Raw genomic sequence first — 25,991 nt, 5'->3', positions numbered from 1 at the left:
CATGCTTCTGTGTTTAGCGGTTTTGGCGTAATCTTTAAAAATGTGGGAGTAGCTAAGCGAAAAGCGACATTGCCATTTGCGCGTGCTGGGTGAACAACCGGCGGCTGGGAAATTTCCACTGAGTGACGTCATCAGCCATCGGTCGCCTCGGGCGCTACGAACAAGGCCCCGCTTATGTGAACCCGAAAGGGGGGGAAGGATACTTGAAAACTAAAGGGGGGCCTTGATAACTTGCATTTGTGTTGCATTTTAGTCACAATACGATAGAGGTAGTCATTTTTATTTGCTTAATTGCATGAGAGAAGAATAGAAACTGAAAAACAAGCATCTAAGAAGTGGGCATTTGTGTTGCATTTTAGTCACAATACGATAGAGGTAGTCATTTTTATTTGCTTAATTGCATGAGAGAAGAATAGAAACTGAAAAGCAAACATCTAAGAAGTGGTATGACATTGTGTTTGCGTTATGAAAGCCTATTCCCCCCTCTTGGGAAAGCACACACTTGGACTCGTCCTGTTTGCTCTGTTTGGAAAAGTAAGGCATTAAGATTGTTTTTAAAGAGTATGGTACTTATTTAGTCCAGTCTGGGAAGACAGTCCCGTTTATTCATTGTTATCGTTCACGCATGCATGCGTGAGTGCGCGCACTTGCATATATATGTGTGTGTGAGTGTGTGTGTGTGTGTGTGAGAGAGAGAGAGGGGGGGGGTAAATATCTGTTACATTTATAGTATGAGTTGTAGCCTACACATGCGAAATATTCCCATGACTTGTAAACTATAATAATATTATCTAAACGCATCTTAATCTCCCACACAATAGGACACTGTCCAACAATGGATATATACAGAGACGATCTTATTTTCTATTACAAAGTGTGCATGCTTTTACTAGTAGAGTACTGGATTTATTAGACTAATAAATCCAGGTCTGTACTTAAATTTTTGTGACAAATTGATCCAGTGCATTGCTTAGCAAGGAGGAATCTTTTACGTTGCCAAGTTTCATTCAAATATCATGACTTTGGGAGAAGATATGACTGATAATCTTTGTAAATCTGTAAAGAACGCCACTTTTTTTAACCTGTAAATGTCTTTACAACTCAAAAAGTAGGATAGATATTAAAAATCTGACAGCATGACTAGATTCTGCATTAAAAACTGTACTAGAGTGCCAAGTTTCATTTACATACTCCAAGAAATAGGCGAGCTATGACAAGTATTGTCCCAAAACACACTGAAAACCACCACATTTTTACCAAGAAACGTCTTCATAACTCAAATAGTAGGATAGCTATGAAAAATCTTAAAGTAGGACTAGATTCTGCACTAGCAAATGTACTGGGCTGCCAAGTTTCATTTAAATACTTCGAGAAATGAGTGAGTTATGACGAATATTGTCTCAAAACTCACCAAAGAATGTCCCATATTTTGGGGGGGGGGGGGGTTTTCATTATATAAAAGTGTACCAAAAATTAATTGATTAAAAAATCCGTAACTTGTTTTGTTTATTGATGGATTTCAAAAATTTCAAAAGTTCCATGCTCTGTGGAGATACAGCTACAAAATGCACATATTTACAAACACTTTCTGACAAAAGAAGGTTGTTTGTGGTCATTGCTACTTATTTGTATGACAGTACATTTATACAAGTTTAATCTTAAAAGGTAAGGTATGCTATAGTAAGAATTTTTGAAAAACACATCTATTCCGAGCATTTGTACTTTATTTGAGTGCAATTGGAGCATTCTATGAAAAGTTATGGCTTTTTAAAGTGCACAGTGGTCAGAAGGTGAAGTTTTGAAAAAACGGGTTTTAAAGTTTTGTTAACATTTGGAATAAATTGAAATTTAGTGAAAAATAATGTTCAATCGCTTGGAAACAGAAAACTTGCTGTAAACTCGAGAAAAAATACTTTGCAGAGCAGAACGAAGAACTTAAATTCAATAAGGAACAGTTCACATTTGATTTGAATGGCAAGACATGGAACTGAAGAATTTTAAACGGCACTCATGAACAAACCTTTTCAGAAGTGAAGCTAAAAGATACACAACTCTTGTAACTATTTATGATGTTTCATGCGATCTGGGTTTTCCCGAAACAGCAATAAAATTCTCTTTCTTTTGGTATATTATATGTGGGGGCTCCCGTGGAAAGAAAGTGTTCATCCGATTGAGTAGAGATACCTTATGTTTGTCTAGGATTTCGGCTTAATCCAGTGACGACAGGTCCTCAAAGACAATTCTTTAAAAATATTTAAACCATTTAGAAGCAAATTCCTTGAAAAATATGATGTAAAAATGGTTCATCTTTCTTCATTTCATTTTTATTGATTTTCATTTTTTTTAATTTCTTTTTTTTTTTTTTGGGGGGGGGGGGGGTCTCTGCACATTTCTGTGTGGATTCTACTGAAAAACTTTGATTAAAGGCATAAAAGTTGTAATTTTTAAGTTTTCACGCCCTCTCAAACGCAGGAAATAACTCAACTATGGCGGCCATTTTTTCACTTATTTTACCTCTAAAACCAGGCGACCCCCACCTCCTTCAATTGCCAATATCTCGACTTGTATTCAAGCTAAATGGATAGGTTTTTCCATCAAGAGCAAGGCAAATGGACATGCTTTAAGATGATACCTATAACTCCATATACGCAAAAATTGACGAGCGCCTGATTCCATCGTGTTGTGACACATATATGGTGAGCAAAGAGTGTCAACTTTGATGACAAATCACAATGGCATGAGGCATGCCATTTTCTCTAATTATCCTGTCGTTAGTCTCAAATCCTATGCTTATCAGGTTGCCCCTTCACTTTACCTGTCCAAAATTTTATAGCTTTCCATCTCTGACCGAGTTCCCCCGCCTTTGTTTGTTACGCCCAATTACTTTTTGACTATACCAATTAAAATTCAGACTGTCTCGCAAATTCGGGAGTAGAGACAATTACTGCTGTGGTCAAGGAAGAGTTTACTATTCAATGTGATCCCACCTGGAGTTAACTTATAAGCCCTACCCACTAAGCGAGTAATGTAAGTTGAGGTAGAGAACTCCGATGCGACACGCAGTTCATTGATCTCAACTTTTCACTCTAAGTTGATCGGCTGTACCTGCCCAAATTTTTGTTCCGTAAATTATGAGTATGAGAGATGCGGGATCTTAACCGAATGTAGACCTTCAGAGTGAATCAAAGCGAGGTCTTACAGGTGACTTTTGTATAACAAATATTCTGTTTTCTTAAAACAGCGGGATTTTAAGTGAACGGGGATCATAAGTGGTGGGATCTTAGGCGGAGACTACTGTATAACTTTTCCTACATATGATGGACAGAATTTTCAAAAATGCTGATGATTTTTCATGATGCTGAGAGCTATAAATCACAATATTTTTCTAGTGGCTAGTGCGGTGAGTGGCATAAATATGGATTTAATTTTGCATTAAAATAGTATTCTGGTAGGTGCGTATATATATATGGATGCTGGTTATAATAAACTTGCTGGGCTCCCTTTCGATGAAAGGAATGATCAGTGCATTAGCATCAACTGAAAGTCATTGGCCTACTATATTTACACTCTACTGGAATGGAGCAATAAATCTTGAGAGATTAAAAAAATTAGAAGGTCTAGATCTGTACCCTCAAAACAAAATTTCGCGTTGCGAATATCGCTTCCAGCATTTCCGCTATAAAGGACAGCAACACAGATTTGTTTCATTTCTCAGTGGAATAATCACAAAGGTCAAAGAAGATGGGGAACTTTTTGTCAAATATATTTTTTTTAAGTTCAGGAAATGACAAAATCAAAAATCAGGCTCCGTCATGGAGACCCATCTATCTTTTTGCAGATACTTGTGAACTTTCAACTCTGTAGCTGTCGTAATTGTATGGGATTTATTGGTTACTGCATTGTAACTTGAGAATGACAGAAACACCACAGGGTAGAAAGGATGTGTAAAAGAACTTTCTGTTTCGTTTTTGGAATATTATGTTTTGAAGGATAACATTACCTGAATTTGCTGCCTAACTTTATCAATTTGGGAGTATAATTAAGAAAGATAAATATCCTTCCTTTTTTGTAATGAAAAGTCTGGAAATTCAAATAGTTGACCTAAAAAAATGTGTTGATGCCATCATTCCACTAAATTAGTGTTTGTAACCTTGTTGGAGTTACTAAACATGGCAAGTTCCGTACATGCATAATTCACTGAATCTTTCGAGTGGGGTGAATGTGACGATGTAGGCTAACTGTCTTGACCTCAGCTTAACCCCAAAGACTTTTTCGGAGAACCTTGAGGGTTTGATCGAACCGAATTAAGAACCACTGCTGCAGTTGCTGTACAAAACTTTTTCTTTGTTCTATGAGCTACATTGACAGCTTATTCGTTTATTCTGCAGCATCAAGTGTGTGAGCCACGAGGGAGGCACTGTGTTTACCAGTGATGTGCTTCACTTACTCTGCAGCCTGGATATTGATGTAAGATTTGTTTAAAGATTTTGAATTCCCTTTGCTCTTAGATTCATCTAATTTAGATAGATCATCTAATGTAGATTAGTTTTAATAAATGTTACTATTCTTGATTTGACAGTCAAAATGATGAGCATTATGGAGAGGAAAAGATTCTTGGTTCAAATTAAATTTTAATAGAGAAATTGTTACAGAATGCACTGATGTCCAGAAATTATAAATATTTTGTTTGGGATTTTTTTATCTCCTGCAACATCATAATTGGAAAAGAGTGCTGGATTAGTTGAATTTTGTTTTAGTTTTATCTTCCAATTATCAGAATTAGATGCATACATAGCTTCTTGCTGACTGTTTATAATACAGAACCTACGATAGATAACTCTTGTAATAATTTTGTCTTCATAAATATTGTATTGATACAGGGCTGCCTAAATCTACTGATTTTTGCAGTAGTTACCAATGTTGGGCCTGTTCTACAGCCATACCGATAAAGGTGTCAAAACTACCAGATTTGCGATGGGTGCCGAAAGTAGAAGAAAACAAAAATACCTGTTCTGGTTCTGCAGTTCCTCCGTAACTTCTCGGATATTTACGGTAATTCTCAGCAATAAGTTGTATAAGAAACTGCCAGTCAGGAATCTGAAAAAATCATCTAGACCCTGGAATGCGTCTGGAATTTGAGGAAATCTGTAAATTTCCCCAAGAAAGACCCGTGAAAATGCACAGTCTTCCAAGCCAACACTGCAAAGGCCACTGAATTCATATTTTACTGGTCGCATTTGTGATACACTGAAACTCGGTTTCAACTAATTCGGATTCAACTAAAACTCGGATTCAACAAAAGGAGTTGGATTCTCCCGATTTTTTAATTAATAAGAATCAATAAAAGTAACTCAGATTCAAGGAATACATAAATGAGCAAGCTCAAATTCATTGAAGCCGCTTGCAGGGTGAACTGCTCTATGCGACCAATCAGCGACCTCCTTTCATACTAACACAGAAGTGGTGTCGGTGGCCTAGTGGTTAGGCAACAGGACTCGTAATCATATATAGGGCATATATATGCGTGATCAAAATGTGTGTGAGAAGTAGGAAGTGCTGTGAACAATCTCATTTTAATAAGCTGGAAGATCGTTTTCCTCGCCTTGCCCCATCAGTTTGGAACTCTCTTCCCCAACCCTAGAGACATACAATGTCTGAGTCTAAATTTAAAATATCTTTAAAGACACATTTAATGACATCATTTTTACGTCAGTAGATTCATGTTCAATACAATGTTAAAAAATGACTATGTATCCATTTATGTATTTTGCGAATTGCATTGTGCATATTATTTTATTGTGTATTTGTATGTGTTCATTTCGTAACAATGTGTAAGTGTGCACATGTGATAAGCAAGTAGATGTTTGTGTGTGTGTGTGTGTGAGTGTGTGCGCGCATTTGGCGTACACGTGTGTGCACATGTGTGCATGTAATGTGTGCGTGAGTGTGTGTGTGTTTGTGTGTGCGTGTGTGTGTGCATGTGTGTGTGTGCAAGAATATTGTTTGTACATGCATTTATGTAAAGCGCCTAGAGCTATGTTCACACGAGAGTGGGCACTATAGAAATGATCTTCATTATTATTATTATTATTTTACATGTGACAGAGATTTCAAGAATTTTATATAAATGTATAAAGAAAAGTTTTTTCTAATCTAGCTCCAATTGTTCTGGAAAAATATGATTTAATTAAAACAAATTGATACAAACTGCTGTGCAAAATATGGATGACATTGATTCCCCCATTAAAAAGATATTAGAAGATAAGTTGCGTCACAAATTTTTTACCGCACTATAGAGTGCGCTGTGCGGCATGGCGCCCCTATGTTGGATGCCTAAGCATCATGATGGCTTATTTTTGGCTAAAAGGGGTTCTAGGATTTAGCATTTTTTAAAAATCAATACTTAGTCCATGATGCAGTGATTGCCAGGTTTTCAGCCTCACTACATCCCACACCCTCCAGCTACGGCTCTCAGTACTTGTCACTTTTTGCTCTGCCGTGAGCCTTACTATAAAGCTTTTTAAAAAATAAGTTTTGTCTTGCATGCTTTTTAAAATCCATGATTGCTGAAACCCAAACATGGTTATGGCAGTTGATGTTCTGGCCTCTCCACAGGACCAGATCAGGACTCATTTTGTATTTTTAGAGCAAAATTAGTTAAAATCGTTTGTCATACCTAAGTAACACAGGACTTTCAGTGCCCTCTGCTAATGTCGGAAAATATGTTTCGATATAGTTTCTATTAGTATGGGCTAGGGGTTTTGAAGTCAGTTTGGCAGTCACCCTGTTTATTCTATACTGAATTATAGGTTGCTTGAACGGTAGTCCATAAACGCTTTTAAAAAGTTGTTTTTTTTAACTCGCCTCATTTCATAAATACTGTTCACCTTAACTTATGCACACCCAAACACACACACACACACACACACACACACACACACACACACACACACACACACACACACACACACACAACCCTTCTGGGAGGTGCTACTGACTCAAGTGTCTTTAGGCCATTTCCAAAGGGGGGACATTCACCATGTTCTTATGCACAGTGGAATTGGAATTGTAAATAGGCTGATTCATCAATGTCATGCTCATAACTGCCTGAACTGCAACAGGGAACTGCTGCTTTACCTTTCCTAATCCTTACTATCATCATTTTTCCTCTACTTCTTTTGTATGTTTGTCACACTCTTGTGACCCGCTATTTCCAGGATGCCTTGATAGTCGAAGCAGACTTTGTGCTGTTGAAGCTAGAGAGGTGAGTAGAGTAAGCCTGATTCCTTATAAGGACTTCTCTGTTTACATCCACTCTTTGGCGCTCATATGACCTTATGCTGTTGCGAGTGCTGTAAAACCTCTACTTAAACTAAAACACACACATGCACACATATATGTGCATGCACAAACAAGTTTTCAAAATATTATTTCCCAATATCACAAAAGGCAAGCCCCGTTCGATGGTTACTATGGGTACCGGGGCAACAATCTTTTTTTTTTTCCTTCTTTGTCTATGCACTACTGATTTTGGGCCAAAATACCTGAAACAGACCCTGAACTTACCTGAAATTGGAACTTTGAGGTAGGCAGCCCTGTTGATAGGTCACTGACGGCAGACACATGAAATCATAGTGGTGTTTTCGTTTCACAGCATCCAGCTGGAGAAATTGTGATTCAGGCTCTACAGTCTCACCACAAACTACACGGTTCAGGGACAAAGACTTTACTTTTCTTCATGGTCAGGATTATAAAAGCTGTGTGTCAGCTGCAGCAGTTGGTGAGTTTTCAGAGTCACTACAAATATTGGATTCCTTGAAAATTTCCTGATCATATTGCTGTATGATGTGAAGGCCATAGTAATGATTCTTAAATGGTTTCTTAGAATCCTTCAAAAGTTACTGAAGGACGTTTACTCACAGCTGGCAAAAACAGCGACATTTAGCTTTACTAATTTTTATTTGAAGCTTAGGACAGCTCAAAATGCTGTTTTCTTGTTGTTTTTTCTTTCTTTCTTTTTTTTTGTTTGGTCATGGTCCTATTTTGGTCGTTGCACGGAACAAAAAGTTTATGCCTAGAATTCATTCTGTTTTCCAGTAGCAATTGAACATGGTGTATGATTCATTTTTTTCTTTAAGAACTGTGCGATTAATTTCTTGTAAAATACACTGCTGTGTACATTATCCATTCCCTTTCAAATTCAGTCGGTTGAAAACTGCAAGTCATTTAACAGTTTGTTGTCAGCCGGTGAAAATTATCCGTTCCAGTCATCTGGCCAGGCCCAAGAAGTCGGTTGCAGTTGCTCTCATGGCTAGGTGACCAGATGGGATATTTTGTACTGCTGACTGTGTGACTGGAAAATGTTAAATTATCTTAAGTAACAGCGTGATATTCAGTCTATTAATTTACTCTCTTCCTCAGGGCATCTCACAACGCAAGTCTCTCACTCTAATGCAAGAGGCTGTTTCAGAGCTATTGACGAAAGTTGAAGATATTGCTATACCTCTTATATCCGAAGACCAGCCACCTCTTGTGGAAGAACCCCATAAAATAACCACAAATGTGTCATCTTGTGCTGTACCAGTAGATGCTCCTGTTTGTGATAATGAATCTCTAAGTCATTGCACTGACTCTAATTGTGTGCCCGAAGACTCGGTGCCCTTTGCTCATGCTGCACCTGTACCTCAGCCATGCTGCATCGACCCAGTGACATTACCATTGACGAGAGACAATTCTGCAGCTTACATGTTTGATGTAAATGCTGAAACTGAGGGGGAAAATCCTAATGGACTCTGTGTAAAGAGCGATGTGCCAGAGACAGATATTGTGTACTTAAAAATGTCATCACCGTCCAGTGAAGATTCTGACAATTCTGATATTGACTGGTTTTTCTCTTCTGTGACTCATAAAGATGGTGAAGACTCTACAATAAATGATAAGCGAGATCAAGTTGAAATGAGTGCTGATTCTAGTGCAGATTTCAGTAAGAACCTGTCTGAGGCAAACTTTTCAAACCTGATTACTTCAGCCAGAGATGGGTCTTTGCACGATTCAGATTTTGAAGATTGTTTTGATGACACAGACAACCGTCAGTACGTCAATGTTGTAGTTGAACCAGTTCCACCACCTCATCTTATGGGAGCAAGATCTGGATCTTATTTAACAGATGCCCACACAATAGCCAACAGTGATACTACTTTGTTCAGAAATGCTAGAATACATTACCCCATAGCTGTAGACTTTGATGATGTGCATGACAAGACAGCTGTGAAGCGTCAGGAAAGTGAAGAATCAGATGAATTTAGTCATTGTATTGTAGACTCAGGAATTGATGGAGAAAGTTCTGAAAGCAATGACATCAACCTGTGTACATCATCTAGTTTGGTCAATATATGCAATGTATCAGACCAGGATGCTTCCCAGGAATCTTCAAATTGTTTTAGCCGTAGAGATAATTCAGAATGTGTTGAAATTCAACCAAAACAGTTGGCACCAGTGACTTCAATTCTGCACTTGGTTCCAAGTCAGGATGCAAATTTTGATAGTGAGACTTTTGAGACGTATAAAAATGAAAATACTAGTCTCTGCAGCTCTGACAGTAGCAATGAATCTGAAAAAAACCAAGAGGAGTGCTTAAGAAATGGACATTCTTCAAATGTGGTAAATGTTAAAAATGAAATCCACTCCTTGAATGCAATGCTTGCGTCAATCGGTGTGGCAAAAAGAACAAACATGGCATTATTGAGCCGCCATTATACAATGTCAAATGAAAAAGATGCAGGCAAAGATTTCCCCAAGACAAACAGTGAGACTAATAATGCTCAAACTTTGCATGAAAAAGTAATCAGTTGTGAAGACAATGAAAGTTCTCTGGTCATGCTTTCATCATCAATGAAGGCTACAGGCTTGTCTGAAAGTAACCCATGTGACAGTAGCAGTCCATGTTCTTCCATTTCTTCCTCTAAAAGAGTGAATGCAGATGTTGAAGAATCCTGTGGTACTGAAGCTTTAAAGGAAATTAACAAAATTAAATGTGTGTCAAATTTTCGTGATGGAACAAATGCATTTTGGAAGGGGGATGAACAAATTGTGCAAAATTCATACGGCAGAGCAACCATGAACAATGAAGGCAACAAACTTAGTATTCAAAAATCGTGTGACAAAGAAATTGCAGGCCAGAGTCATGATGAGGGAAGACAATCTTTACTCGAGAAATTGCTACTTCAGAAAACTTCGGCATCCAAGCTTTCTATTGCCATGAATATGGCAATGTCTAGCAGGCACTTCTCACCAGGGGATGTAGTGGGACTTACACAGGAAGATGACGGAGGCATCAAGACTTTCAGTGATGGATGCACTTCAGTGTTAGATTCTACCGAGTCAACTCTGAAATTCGGGACCACATTCAAAGATTGCTTGGTGGATGAAGTTAATGGTACCTTTCACAAATTTGTGGAAGAGGATTCAGAATCTTTTAGCCAAGAATTTCTGCATAAATCAAAAAACGAGCAGCATTCAGATGAAAGATCAGCCATATTGTCCATCAATCTTACCTCTGATTATGCTTCATTGAAGCCGGATCCTCTGATGAAATTGGCAGTGGAGGCTTTTGAAAAACAGATAAAACATACAGAAACTGAAAGGTAATGATCTTATCGAGGTTACTGGAAAAGGGTGTTTTTTTTGCTTCAGCTAAGGTTGTGATTATATTTTTACTGGACATAGTAAATTATGCATGGATATACATTATAACATGGATAGATTGAACACAAAAGACTCGAAATCACGCATCCGTCGAACTGTGCCTGCGTTCTCAGGTTTTTTTTCTTCTTTATCTTTGTACAATATCCCTCGAACTACTGAGGAGGGTCCTGACGAAATCGACTTATCTGTGTTATACTGTATATTATTTGCATGCATGTTTTTAAATGAAGAAATTGGAAATTGAAATGCTTTTTGTTTGGGTTTTTTTTTCCAATGAGGATACAAATACTCAGATATTGGGACGTAAGGCTAAGGCGTATTGACTTTAACAGTCAGTTTGTTGTAAGCTCTCTTTTATTGGTAGAACTAGTATAATATTTTAACTTTTGACAATGAGATGATAACTAGTGACTCCAAATTCATTCTGGACTCCAGTCTGCTTTTTGGGTGTGTGTGCGTAACCAGTTTCGCTGTTAGTTTCCACATAGATCTAGTATCTAGTAAATTATCATCTGTGGCCCAGCTGCAGGCTTTGCCGTAATCTTTTAACATTAAACAATAACGTCTTAGCTATTGACTCTTTCTCTCATATAATCTGTTTTGTACAGATGAGAATGTGGTTTCCTTTTCTTTGTTTCTTTCAGTGCTTTTCAATGTAAAGGCAGATGTTTATGCTATTCATTTCTCTTGCTCCAGCTTCAACGTCCATCTCATTGACTGTATAGCTGTGTCGTCATCATCTGTGCCGTCTGCGGCTTCTTTGATCCCTGGTCTGCTGGTGCAGTGTGAGGAAGAGATTCTGCAGCCACTTAGAAGTGACAAGTCCCTAAAGAGGGCTATAGTAAGTGACTACCAGTTCTCCCTCTGCACGACTAATTTGTTGAACTGGACCAGACTAGCAGCCGTGGTGTAGCTGTTAGGCACTTTACTGTCGCATACAGAAGACCAAGTTCAATTTTCACGCGGGGAGAACTTTTATCGAATATCTTGGTCTTTCTACTGGGACACTGTATCCTTCTTAGTCCAGTTTAGTCCTGACAGACAGGGTTGAAACTTGCCTCATTAATGATTTAAATTGTGTCTATGAGCGAGTGAAAACCACCTGTTAAAAAATGTTTCAGGTTTTGAAAAACTGAATGGGGTTTGTATTTTAACTTACTCTAAATCTGCAGGTTTGAGGTGTGGACAGATACCCAGCTGTATTAGGTTTGTTCAAATGATAGTATTGTATGAATTCTGGCTCTATAGTACATTAATTAATATGGACTGAATAGCATCTAAGGTATGTGTTCAGGAAGATGTGAATGATTTATTATACATTGTCAGCTTTTCATACCAATCCTCTCTTTAGTTGAAGAACTCTTGAAGGATTTATTACAAACTAGGTAATGATTGTATTCCAGTACTTGTATGTGGTGTTTTAACTAAATGAATATTATCATATATCCGATTAGGAGCCTTTGGCAGTGATAAAATGATAAGTGTCATGACTTTTGGGATCAGATGTCTCCAGAATTACTGAAAGTCACGACTAGATATATTTCTCCCTTGAAAATGAATAAGAAGTGGTCTATTAAACTATTTAATATAAAGTTGATTACACTTTTGAGTGATGTTTTGATAAATTTATGCTTATTGTATCCAGGCTGTGCCCTAAATATTGACAATGTGCTGGACTTTTTGTCTGAATGAGAAACTATTTGTTTTGCTCGTGTGCTCCCTTTTGACAAGCTGTGAATCAAATTTCAGTTAGTGAATGGAGACCTGACCATTTCCCACCACCACAAAGGCTATAAGCCTACACTGAGCAGCAAGACGCTGATTGACGACAGAGGCTCATGCAGCCTAGACCCAGAGGAAGTACAATGGGCTCAGAGGATAGTGAACACCCTGAAGGAAGTGAGTACCAAACATGACAGGTGACATTGAACCAGGAGAACCATTTATGTTTTGTAATATCAGAGTTAAAATGTTAACATTTAATTTTCATCCACTCAAATATTTTTTACTTGCAGTGACGTTGTGGTCAGCTAACCTCAAATTTTTGCCAAAAAGATAAACATTATGAACTAGTTGTTATTGTCCTTGCTCCATTGATGCTCAAGTTTTTCACTCTACATTTCAATTTTGACAGTGAGGTGGTATGTCCAGGCTTTAAAATTGGTGTGTTGTCCCATAGACCCACTACTGAGAGTATGGTCCTGGAGGGAGAAGAGTGGTTCTGATAATGATATTGTAGAGAGTCCGATGGTAGAAAACCTGGTTATCTGTTGTTTCAAACATTCAGTCACACAACGGGCATACTGGGAGAGTCTGTAAGAAGAATTCTCTTGAGGAAAAATCCAGATTAAATGTGGTTTCCACAGATGAAATATTTTGGCCTATTTTTTTTTTTCAGAGAAATAGTTAAATTTGTTGCCCTGTTGTTGTAGTTGTATGTTTGAAAACTGTTCTGTTTACCTTGTCAAAAGGCGTTTTTATCCGTCTTGTCCATATTATTTCATGAAATAGTTTTCCTATTATTTTTACCGCAGGAGTTTTTATTTTAGTTTTCTTTGTCTCTTTTCTCATTTTCAGATAAGTGTAGGAGCAGTTCTTGTCCGTGGCAAAATAAGCGACGTTGTGTTGATAGAGTGTCTGAACACTAACATTCTGCCCATTCAACACGTGTCTCATCACACGCTGAGTGTGCTGGGCCATGCTCACTGTGTGCCTCTGTTGGTTTATGTGACAGAAGCTAGTGTGGTAAGATAGTTGGTCTTTGCTGTCCTCAATGTAAATTAACTCTTTAAGCCGTGAGTTTTCTCCACCGTTTCCCGGAGGTTTTTTCTACAGCCACCTATCTAGTGCACTTTGTCTCATTATAACCCCAAAAGCTTACCTCCAACTTCTAAATAGCGGAAACAAAGGCTTAGTCATTACTAAAACCCTTGGTTCGAGAATAATTCCGAAAAACAAGCAAAAACTAGCACTAAATAAAACAAAACAGTTGTCACTAGTCCAGCATCCAATGGGGAACAGGGTTATTTCTGCCGGACGCTCCCAGCCTCGGACGCTCCCAGCGTCATATTTGGCTTTGTTTCAAGCTCAGCTTTTAAAAAGAAATTGTTTGGGATTTATGCTTTGTTGCCTAAAGGAAAATAGCTGTTTTAGATCACTAGGTGTCCTGTTTGTTGGCGTCGATGCTTCCTTAGTAATTGTTCATTTTATTTTTATTGGCTCTTTTCGGTGGTTGGTGGATCCTCTGGTGTAGTTTGCTCCTTCCTAGTAAAACATTTATCGTTCTTATCTCTCCTCCTTTTTTTATGTTTGTTACTCTTTGGTAACGCCTCTAATTTTTGGCACTTATATGACCTTTTACTTTTTGTTTTTTAATGCAATAGAACTCTTTCTTAAACTAAAACTAAAACTATTATTGGCTCAAATATGTTTAATGATGTTTGTGTTTCGTATAAATCATTATATATATGTTGTATTTGTCTCCAGACAGATGTGTGCAGTCTTCATATTGAGTCTTTTAGTGATGCTGTAAAGGGTACTGTGTTTCAAGGAGATCCAAGTTTTGAAAAGTATGCTGTCATTTCTAACATGGCAGATGTTCAGGTTAGTCATTATGTTGTTAAACTGAATGGGTGGGTCTATGTCACTTTCAGTGCTAGAGAACAATTTGTTTGGTCATCATGGCCACCACTCTTTGCTCCTTATAGGTCATAAACCCACCCAGGGGTCATGTTAGTTCATTTCAATGTCAGGGAAGATCGTTTTGCTGACTGCAAGCCTGACCATGATTCACAGTGGATTCTCCACCTGATGGATTGACTAAAATCTCTTTTTTCTTGCTCTCAAGCACTGGAATCGTAGGCTGAGACCACTATAGAAGAAATTCAAGGGTTGTTAACTGATGGTACAGTTGTGAGAAAATAAACAGTGTAATGGATTTTCTGGAGCAGATTAAAGGTAGGCAGCTTTTTAAGTGATGCCGTGTCTCTTTTTGAACCTGTCCAACCCACCCGTGTTGCATGTGAAGTCAAGGCCAAGTTCTGTTGCGATTTTTATCTGCTTTTGTCATCAGGATGGCACTTTTGACAGGAAAAGACACAGCACATGCTAACGAGAACCATGCCAATTTGATGTTCTCAATTTGGCAAAGTGTGCTCACTTTCTGTCGGGTTGACATGCAGTGCTGGCATTTTTTATTTCATCTTGATTTTTTAGATACATGGAAAGTGTTGAATTGGAAATACCAAATCTCTTACAAATTTCCGACTCAGAGCAGGACTTCGTGTCAACCTCTGCTAAAATCTGGCGTTTGGTTTTTATTGTCAGACAATTAAAGTTTTCTCTTCTCTGCCATCATGAAAAGTAGGCTACCTGGTATGGATAAAAGGACAGAAGAATGGTTAGTGCGAACGCCTTTTTCTGTGTCGAAGCCAGAGGAATGGAAGAGAGTGTTGTTGATGAGCTTTCAACAAAAATAAAATTGCTCTTATGTCAGATTATGATCATGATGATGTAACCAACACTGGTCAGAGCATGCCACTTGCCCCTCTTTTGTAATCTTCGTAATACTGTAATCAGTTCCCGAGCTGTACCTTCACATTCAAATAATCTTACACACACACCATGTAGGCCTACCGTAGTCTCCGCCTAAACGCACGCCATACAAAAGCACGCTCTGCTCAAACGCACGCTATCGTCATCTGACAGGTTTTTTACAATATAATTTAGACGTACAAACGCACGGTCACTCCCTCTAAACGCACGCTCCGATCTGCGAAACACGCTGACAGGTAAAGCTTGACTAAGGGAAATTTTCACTACGACTACTGTACGATCTGCACAGCTTGTATAAGACAAGTCTAGAAAACCAGATATTTGGTGAGACTGCCCCTCACGCCGAACAAAGAGAGTGATGGACAGCGTTTTCCCACTCAACTTTCCAGACGCATAGGTCTAGGACTGTTTGATGAAATGTTCGGAGGTTGGGGGGTTGGGGGACTGAAATGTTATTTGATTGGTCACTAGAAATGCATCTGTTTGAGAGAAGGTTTCTGACTGGTGTTTGAGTGACTGCATTTAATGTTTAGTTAGAACTAGGCCTATGATGCGCAACACGCATGAATGCTTGTTCATGAATTTACGGTCGGGGGTGGTGGCTTTGAAAGCCACGTGGCTGGGCCGTTGTCTCTATGACTCTCACCAACAATTTCCTTTTAGGCTATCTGTTCCCGACATTTTATGGTGTATTCGTTACATTGAGTCTGTTTTCTGCCCCCCCCCCACACACTCATTCAACGCCGCAGTCGGGGAATCTTTCACAAAACAGTCACGTGGCGTCACATTATCGGCCCAAAGTAACCCCCACCCCAAAGGGAGGTAACTAGAATATCAAGGCAATGAGATGACTGCGTCCCTTCCTCCCTTTGCTAAGGTTCATGTAAACGCACGCTCCATATAAACACACGCTAAGGAGCCCTCCCGAGTACCATGCGTTTAGGCGGAGACTACTGTACACAAACACAAACATAATTCACACTCCATACAGCCCAATGCAACCCACACTGTGCGTCCACCAGCCAGCACCCATCCTCACATGACTTGATTCAGGAAAGTTCTAGTACCCTACACACATTACAGATAATGTGCAATGATGCACCTCAATTCCAGCAGTCTGTGTATCATGCTCCCCGGCGATGAGCTCATCTAAACTGATGATAGCCTACTCTCGATAAAGATGGGTGTGTTGTTTTCCATAATGTGCATAGGACGATTTGAATTCAAGACAATTGTTTGAAAGTTTGATGGTGTTTTTTAAGGGCTGGTGGGGCACCTAGAAATCGTGTTTGGGGGTCAAATTTTGTAAGTTGGGTTTATTACATATTATAGTACCTGGACACTTCCTGAACAATATCCAGAAACGTATGTAAGCCTTGCTACACCCTAAAGCTGTGGTTTTTTGTCAGGTTTTTCGGCGAAAGCACATGTTGTCTAGCCTTTTCTTACCTGTTTCGGCTGTTTTCTCACAATTCTATTTTTTCATATATTATCCCAATTTTCTGCTCTGTTTCTTATTTAATTTTAATGTAACTTTCACAGGATACAAACAACACCTAGTTGATTTAAGGGCTTAGAAAGAATGAATTTTCCATTTTTTTCACTTTTTTTGCAACATCTCAATTGTAAATGTCATAAAATAAAAACTAAAGCATATATATATTAAAAATTCAACAAGCCAAATTTAAGAGCTACATATGTACTGTTGGCATGCCAAATTAGAAGTAAAGCGGTTAATAAATAAGGAAATAAAATGGGATTGAAAAAGGTATACAAAATCCAAAATGGCCACCGTTTCCATAGCAACTGATTCACAATATACTTTTTGAACTATTGATTTAAAATCCCCAATAACACACGATGTCCCACAGCAAATATCGGCACTCTAGGACTTGTAATAGCCAAAATAGACCTCAGGTGCCCCACCAGTCCTTAAGGTGAACTGTCTAACAAAACTGAAGGGGTGTATGAGAAAACGGTGTTGCCAATATATAGAAAATGGTTTTGGGGGTTTGGGGGAATGGCATATTGTACGAGCTATCCATGATTTCAAATTTTGCATGTCCTTGTTATCTTTCCCTGACTGTATACTTTAAATCAAATACTCAAGTCAAATTTTTAAATTATGGCTGAGCTCTTTTCATGCCACTATTATTGGAATAATTAATAAATGTAAATTTTCTCTTTGCGCCAAACGTATTTCTTGTTTTCAACCTTTAATCGAGTTATTATTTCTTTCTTATGTTATGGAACTGGGCTGACATCATTCTATCTAGGCTATGATGCAGATGGCAGGAGTTTAAGTCCAAAACAGGCTTTTTGAACTTGGGTTGTTCAAGGAGTATTCAAGACTCCTCAATGGGTGGTTGGTGGGTGCTCTGGTGTGGTTTGCTCCTTCTTTCCTATCGAACATCTATCGTCCTTATCTCTCCTTCTTTTTTGTGTATGTTACTCTCTTGTAACACATCTATTCTTCGGCACTTATATGACCTTATTGTGTTGCAAGTGCTGTAAAACTCTTACGAAAAAAGACTCCTCACCCACTTGGCATGGTTGTAGCGGAGAAGGAAGATTAATTCGGAGATCCAGCCTCTTTAGTAATCTTTACACTTATAATGTTGAAAAGGACGTTAAATATTTTTAACCCATACAATTATTATTTCCTCTTTAGTATGATTACGAGCAATCTTCGGTCCTCAGACTGTGCTTGTTCAGAGCTCCTGTGACATGTCGAGCCAGCTGCTCAGAGAACGAGTGTGGCAATGTTTGCATACAGTGGATGGTGTGGTGACGGACGCACGGGTTCTACCAGGAGGTGGAGTCACGGAGCAGTGGTGTGCTGAGTGGCTGAAGACTGAGGCCAACAGGGGATTGAATGCTGAAGGTATTTGACATTCCACTTTTATCTTTGCAAAGTTTGATTCAAACTTGATCTAGAATTTAACGAAAAGAAGTAAAGAAGTCTCAAAGTGTGATTTTTCTTGTAATGTTAAATTGCTGTTTTAAATTATATTGAAAACTAGATCTATGTCAAAGAGTGTTATTATGTAAAAAAAAAAGAAGCAAATTTCAGTATCAAAATGTTTAAGTTTGTGACAGCTTGTGCATATATGATGCTATCCAACCATAGTGACAATGCCACGTAAAAATTCACTCTCGACCATTGTGTTTCACCTGCCTCAAAATCAAAACAACGAAGACCACTTAGACATGATGCTCATCCAGTAGAGTTCACTTGAACCAAACATGTTTCATCTGAAAACAGTAAATCGAAAGATAACAAAATTCCTGGTTTTCACATCTGTTAGAGCAGCCCGGCTAAACGGAAAAATATTCCATGTCCTTTAGATTTCAGTGGGGACTCCAACTCCTTTGTAGTTGTTTTTTTTTTAAGCAAACCGTTCCATCTTCCCTCAGGTGCCTATATCATCTCTAGGTCATTATTTGTCTTAAAAAAACAAATGAAGTCAATGGGTAGGAGCCGAAAGCCCAGTCCACTTAAAAACCCATTAACTTAATGGGAGGAGTGACCCTCAAGGTCCATTTTCTATGTTTGTTGCCCGAGATCAAATCTACGTACACATATAAGTTAGAAATAGAAAAATCTCTTGACACATACTTTTATTTTTGCATAGCTACGACAGTTGCTAGGGAAACAACCGCCATCTTGAAAATAAACTATGAATTTCAAATCCCTATGGCTTTCTTATTTACTGACCAAATTTATCCAAATTGGGTGAGAGTACACCTGAACCAGTCCCTATCTATGTAACTTATTGTAACACAGAGTATTTTTGAATAAGTCAAAAAGAAATAAATATATGAGTATTTTCCCAATGTACTGGTACTGAGCATCTGCGTTTTGTTCGGCCGCGACCCACTTATTGCAGCCTCGATTTTTGGCATTTTTTGGTTTGCAAATCACAGCCGCAATTCTTGCAGTTTTCTAAAAAAAATTTTAAAAAAGAAGATGACACCGCCGGGTATTAGAAAATCAAAACAAGAACAAAAAAAAGTAGGAACGAAAAATTTAATTTTTAGGTGTCCGTGTAGACTAGTTGTTTTCATGTGAAGAATATCATTACGAAATTACTTACTATTTATATTGCTGCTTCTCTTTTATTTTTCCCTCTTTGTTGTGTTTCAATTTGTTGGCAAGTTATTTTTTTTTTCTTGTTATTGTTCTGATGTGTTGTTTTTCTATTTTTTGTGTTAATATTAATATAGTCTATTGTCACTAAATTTGATGTTGTTCCTACCTTTTTTAAATATGAATGTGTTATGTTAGAGCGCATCTCCACCAAAACCGAATACTGACACTGGCAGGCCGCTTGTGTGTGATTCCATAATTTGCATGTAATATCTTTTACTTTTTCTTGAATTACACATGTTTAGGTAGGGTTAAAATGGCCAATCTTCGGATAGGTCAACACACGCCCTTATTTGTTAATTTTTGTGGTTGTTCTGTCCGCGTGGTTTTATATTGCACCCTGCATAATTTAGCTAAATTTGATCATTTTTTGCCTAATTTCTGATTATTTTCCTTTATCATTCTATGTTAAAATTAACAGAATCGCATAATTTCACATTTTTAGGATCAGTTTGCATAATTTCAAAATTTTTCTTGCATAAAATGATAGGGACAGGTTGTTTATGTGCTGTTCTAATTTTGATTTAATTCTGTTGTGAATCCTTTATTATTCACGTTTTTACACTCTGTGACTCTGTGTGGCTGCAAATGATATTCTGGATGCTTAAAACAGAGCACAAGAAATTCTGGTGCTTTAGATTGAAAGTCACCTCTATCAACATATTGCTATATATACGTCATCACAGGGAATTGAAAGCTTGAAAATTAATGGCAACTTTTGCCATTTTTTGTGACAACTTTTGGCTAATTTTGGACCAGAAAATGGCAACAAACGCAGATGCTAGATGTATTTTTTATATGTATAATAAACCTTTTCTAAATTATCTTTCTGATGGTATTCTTGCCATCCATAATTCCTGAAAGTTCCATGTCAAAGGGATGAAAACTAAGGAAGGAGTAGGGAAAAAACTGCCAAAAAATGACATTTTCAGAAAAATGACAATTATTGCGAAAATTCACTTCATTTTAACCCACCCTCATGTTTTCAAAGGCAATTTATGACAAGAATAAAGTTTTTCTCAATTGTCTCCTTGCTATTATTAGACAAAGAACTAGTTGAAGTTGACTATGACTTAAAAAATTAGCCAACATATCAGTTTGCATAGCTTGACCTAAATCAGCCAAACTGAGGGTCGCTCTTCCTTTTAAGGTGGAGACCACTGTGTATCAAAGAGGTTATTAACAGTAATAGCAGAGTGACGTCACACATGGGGGCCTACCACCCTCATACTCCTAGGCATGGCTCGCGTGCCTGTATGAACAATCTGAACCCCCACCCTGCTCCCCACAAACTGGCGTGTAACACCGCCCAGACCCCATATTTCAGTGCAAGCTTGTACATTTCCTCATAAGATCACCGAGACTCCTCCACGTGAGTCTAAAAAAGTACTCACTTGTCTGTCGAACTGCGCATGTTTTGCCATTGAGATTCAGCGTCAGTCCCAGGGTGGGCACATGCAGCCCCCATTCGTTTATGTGGAGGACATCACTGCCACAAACTCTAGTAATAGACACCTCTTCAATGTGTATTCATTTTACAGGAGGCATCTCTTGACATTCTGGTTGTAGCGGAAAACTTTCTTCTCTAAATTATATGTGTTCTATTTTGATTTACTTTGAAAAAGACTATAGTTATAGCACTTATGCTTAGCTAGTTTCTACCTCCATACTCCATAGTTCCACATTCTCATGTGCATTTGTTGTACCTGTATTTGTTTTTCAGACAATCAGTGCTTTATCCGGCCTGCAGTACTGGAGGCACTGTCTGATGTGTTTCAAGATTTTGCCACATCCGTGAGGCTCAACCTGACGGTAAATGGGACCGAGAATTTGACAGAACAGCACCATGACAAATACGAGTCAGATGTGCGCCTGTTGCCAGTACACCAGTCTGTTCCAGGGCCTGGGTTATCCGATTATTTTTCTGCTGCAAGTCCAAGATTCGAGTTACAAGCACATAACAAAAAGTGGAATGGTGATTACGGTGGGAGAGAACCCACATTTCAGAAAGTGTTTGTGAATAATGCGTCCATGTCTGAAGCTGAATTACCTGTCAAAAATAAGGCATTGGGACAGAGTGAATTGTATGATTCTGGAGATATTTTATCATCCCTTTCCGCAATGGAGACCAAAGAACATACCCAAGTAAAGAACAGGAATGTGAAATGTGACGACCATCTGGTCTATACAAAGTTTGACCTACTATCTGCCAAGGTTGCTGCATGGACTCAATCTGTTGATGTGGCTCACACGTTACTCTCCCTCCATTCCCTTGTCACTACAGGGCTCACCCCAGCAGACATGAATGGTACGGATGTTATCCTATGACAAGAGCCTTTATAAAGTTGTCCATTGTCAATATTTTATACAGAGGAATTGTTGCATGTATTTTTATAAATTCTTCTCTATGGAAAATAAATTGTTGATTTTGACTTACATTTGAAAATGAATGCTCTGTGCTGTCTTCTTACATGAATTCAGAATACTTCAGTTAGTGTCGTACAGTGGTCTCCACCTGAAATCCCACCGCTTATGACACCGGTTGGCTTATATTAACTAAGATTCCGATTTTTTTTAAAAAGAATTTTACTGTGCAAGAGTCAACTCTGAGATCCCACACTGAAAGGCTACCGGTATACAGTAGTAGTCTCTGCTTTAACCCTATCCGTACACCCTGAGGTAATTTTGTACCCCTGGGGTTGTATTCTTCACGTTTTAGAATACTTCAAGTACGAAGATCTCTTTGAAACCTTCAGTATTTCTCAAAAAAACATTTTGACAGACTGCTACGCAAGCGTGTGGATCGGATTAACGAGTAAATTTCCTTTGGAAAGAGGTGGCACAGTTCCCCGCGTCGCTTGGATACGATAGTAAAACATGACGTACGGATAGGGTTAAATGCACAGTGCTCGGGAGGGCTCCTTAGTGTATGTTTATATGGAGCCTGTGTTTACATGACCCTGTGCAGAGGAGGAAGAGACGAAATCGTCATTTCCTTGATATTTTAGCGACCTCTTTTGGGAGCTGAAACAAGTGTTTTGTTTGCAGATACCATAAAAGATGGAAAAGTTAGAACTGAAAGAAATGGGTTACAGTTTTAGTTTTATCTTCTGAAATAAATTTCACCATGCACAGCCTACTAAAAAAAGTTTTAAACTTTACTTGTCTTAATTTAGTTTTCTTTATTTTTCTCAGGCACAAGCCATAACAGTGAAGTCTCATTAGTACACGATCCTTTACTACCGAAGATACTTCTGTCACAATCAGGTGCTACACGGAAATAAGTGCACAAATAACATTGAGATACATCAACACTTGCTTTTATTTCCTTTATATAGAAAACCAAGTTGTTCATCACTTCCATATTAAAAAATTAGTTTATAAAACAGTTCATAAAATATGAATAACAATCTCCATATGAAGGTGTCAGTGTCAAAAGAGTAGGAAAGGAGATAATAATACTATAGATAGGGCTATTGGGCAGACACTGAAAGTAAAAAGTCCTCTGGTTGAGTCATAGTTTAAGTATAAGTAGGTACACACACAAACAATGATTGGCAAAGCAATATTATTTTGTCAGTCAAATGAAAAATGAGCAACTCTTTGTTTTTTAACCCATCATGTGAAATGATGGTCATACCAAGTTGCCCCATGTTTCATCCAATGACTGCGTTGGACTGGACCTTTGTTGCCACGGGGTGTGAATTCCCATTGTTAGTACAGTAGTCTCCGCCTAAGATCCCACCACTTACGATCCCGGTTCCCGCTGTTTTAAGAAAACAGAAGTTTTACTTTACAAAAGTCACCCCTAAGATCCCGCTCTGATTCACTCGGAAGGTCTACATTCGGCTAAGATCCCGCATTTCAGATCATAATTTGCGGAACAAAAACCTGGGCGGGCACAGCCGATCAACCAAGAGTGAAAAGTTGAGATCAATAAACTGTCCGTCGCGTAAAAGATCAGCCACTATCGTGAATGTGATCATATACACGTAAAACTCGATGAAGTGATACAATGTTTGCCCCAGACAGGATCACATCGAGGTGTGAACTGACCGACACGTTTGTTTTCCCCAAACATCGCACTCAAACCTGAGCTCTCCCTAAACTTACATCAATCACTGGGTGCGTAGGGCCTACACGTTCCCTCCAGGCGGGATCACATCCAACCGTGAACTCACCCCTGACCATTGCAGCAGTTGTCTCTACTCCCGAATTTGCGAGACAGACTGAACTTTAATTGGTGTGTAACGACAAAGGCGGTTGGCGGGGGGGGGGAGACTCGGTCAGAGATGGAAAGCTATAAATTTTTGACAGGTAAAGGGGAGGAGCAACTGGATAAGCGTAAATCTTGAGACTCATGACAGGATAATAAGTGAAAATGGCACGCCTCATGCCACTAGGCACCGTGATAGATCATTAACGTTAACCACTCTTTGTTCACCATATGCCATGAACCCACCAAGGGGGCATGTCAGTTCATTTTAGAGTGGAGGGAGACCATTTTACCGATTGTGAGCCTTAACATGGGTCACCATAGATTCTTCCCTGAGTTTGTCGGTTAAGATCCCAGTTCGCCCAAGATCCCGCATTTCCTTGCTCCCGAGCACCGGGATCTTAGGGGGAGACTACTGTACTGATTTTCAGCCATGCTCATTAGCCAAGACAGCAGTCTTGCCAGTCTCCGTATCAGAGAACTCGCCGTCTAGATTTGGCCTACTCGTGACAAATTCCAACCACGGGTCTTCAATAGTGTCACTTTCCCCATTTCTATATTCCCCATTATAATGCTTAACACCTCGCAAATCTAAGTCAAAAAGTAAAAATTTCGCAGCCTTTTCAATTTTGGTGTTTACGTTTTGCAAGAGCATGCTTTCGTCTGCAAGACTAGACCTGTGCTTATGGATTGCTTGCAAGCCTTGCAGTTTGCAATTTTGGTACTGAATATATCATTATATATGCACATTTTTAAAATTCCCACTGCTGATTACCCCCAGTTTTGAAATGAAAATAGATCTAACTGAATATGACCTGGCCTTGGCATGCACCCACCTGTAAAAGGCCCCAGATTGGTTTCAACAAATGACCCAGTAGATCACCAGAAAATGTTATACACAATCCGCATTTCATAGCTCCAGTAAGTTGAATATTGACTGCTGAGACAAGTGGGTTTTTTTGTTTTAGTAAGGTTTTTCAGTGCTCGCAACTGCACAAGGTCATAAAAAGATGTTTATGGAGAATTTGTTTCTGAAGAGAAGCACATAAGTAAAGGTTCGCTGCAAGACCAACTATTAATACCGTACTATTATGCTGAGTTCTGACCATTCATGAATTTGATATTTCATTAATTTAAATGATTTTTAAAAACTGATATGCCTTCTTCACTGGACACATAAGGAGATGACAGATAGTTTTTGTGGTACATTTCATGAAGTACTCATATTTTGAATCAGAACGTGGTGCTCAAATCGGGGGGGGGGGGGGGGGGGGGGGGGTTCTACATTATTTGGAACAATTTCATTCCTCAGCAAGGAAAAAAAATTGGACATTCACCTGCACAAGAACAAAGAATGGAACAATACAAGTTAATAAAGCAATCAAATCCTAGGAAAAGAATAGCCCAAGAATTTCAACAAAGCTAATCATTCTTGCTCACCGGGGGGAAATATGGAATTTAAATTTTAGTATGTCAACAATAACTGTGTTTCAATAGTGCATACCACGCTCTATAGGCTAGCATGCTCTATGCACATTACAACTATTACCACCCAACCAGACCATAGAACACATAGAAACATTCTCAGCTTCCCTGGCAGCATACAGTGCAAACTGTGGATTGCACGTACTCCAACAATAATAATAACAAAATCTTCTGCTGTCTATAGCAGGGTACCCATTCCCACCCATTGGACGAAGGTGCCTTTCTCTAGGACACAATGTCGGGCCTTTGAAGGGCTTTGAATCCATGACCTTTGGAATGCGAGTCCCGGTACCTAACCACTAGGCCACCAAAGAAATTCCAAGTTTTTGCTCTCCATCTAAAAGCACATCTTTTGTTCAGCAGTTTTGAGAAATCACAGCAAATGATTCAACATTCTACATGGTCTCGAGTCAGTTCTCATGCACTCCAGCACCTGGAGTAATCCAACATGTTCCCCCAACACAAACTCAGCTACGATAGAGCAGACATTATATCTCTATTAACTGTAAACTCAAATGTCTACGGGTCTAGAGCCGACTTTCACAACATGGATAGAGCCACAACCATCTATTAATTTTAAAAAGTAGGAGACAAATCCACAAAATATGTAGGCCTACTGGTGCACATATTACTTTGGTTTATCTTAACACAAAAAATAGGTCAAGTGGACTACAACATACTATGTCCCTAGAACAGGGCAACAGCAACACTGAATAGAAGAAAGAATAGACCAAAAAAGAACTTCCACCGACCATCCACCTACAAAGTGGATGATGGCTGGAAACTTCTCCAGCAGAGACCTTTTCAGAGCACAGCTAGTACAAGAACATCATCAAGTTGGCTACACATCATACCAAGGTACTTGCATTCTTTTGATTAATT

General features: G+C 38.7%; 1 protein-coding gene across 1 annotated transcript in view; it reads left to right on the top strand.

The window, feature by feature from the left end:
- Positions 1-21,858, top strand: part of LOC101863491 — a gene marked incomplete in the record, with an annotated part of 23,445 nt that extends 1,587 nt beyond the window's left edge. The window contains 9 exon segments of the mRNA XM_013079395.2: positions 4,389-4,467; positions 7,655-7,780; positions 8,422-10,643; positions 11,401-11,545; positions 12,454-12,603; positions 13,282-13,449; positions 14,191-14,307; positions 17,959-18,142; positions 21,132-21,858. Coding sequence (XP_012934849.1) covers positions 4,389-4,467; positions 7,655-7,780; positions 8,422-10,643; positions 11,401-11,545; positions 12,454-12,603; positions 13,282-13,449; positions 14,191-14,307; positions 17,959-18,142; positions 21,132-21,736 — 3,796 coding nt within the window.
- Positions 21,859-25,991: the final 4,133 nt, after the last annotated feature.

This window comes from Aplysia californica, unplaced genomic scaffold (genome assembly GCF_000002075.1).
Source record: "Aplysia californica isolate F4 #8 unplaced genomic scaffold, AplCal3.0 scaffold00050, whole genome shotgun sequence".
Lineage (NCBI taxonomy): Eukaryota > Metazoa > Mollusca > Gastropoda > Aplysiida > Aplysiidae > Aplysia > Aplysia californica.
Note: the sequence above shows the minus strand (reverse complement) of the source record. Positions and strands in the feature narration are given on the sequence as shown.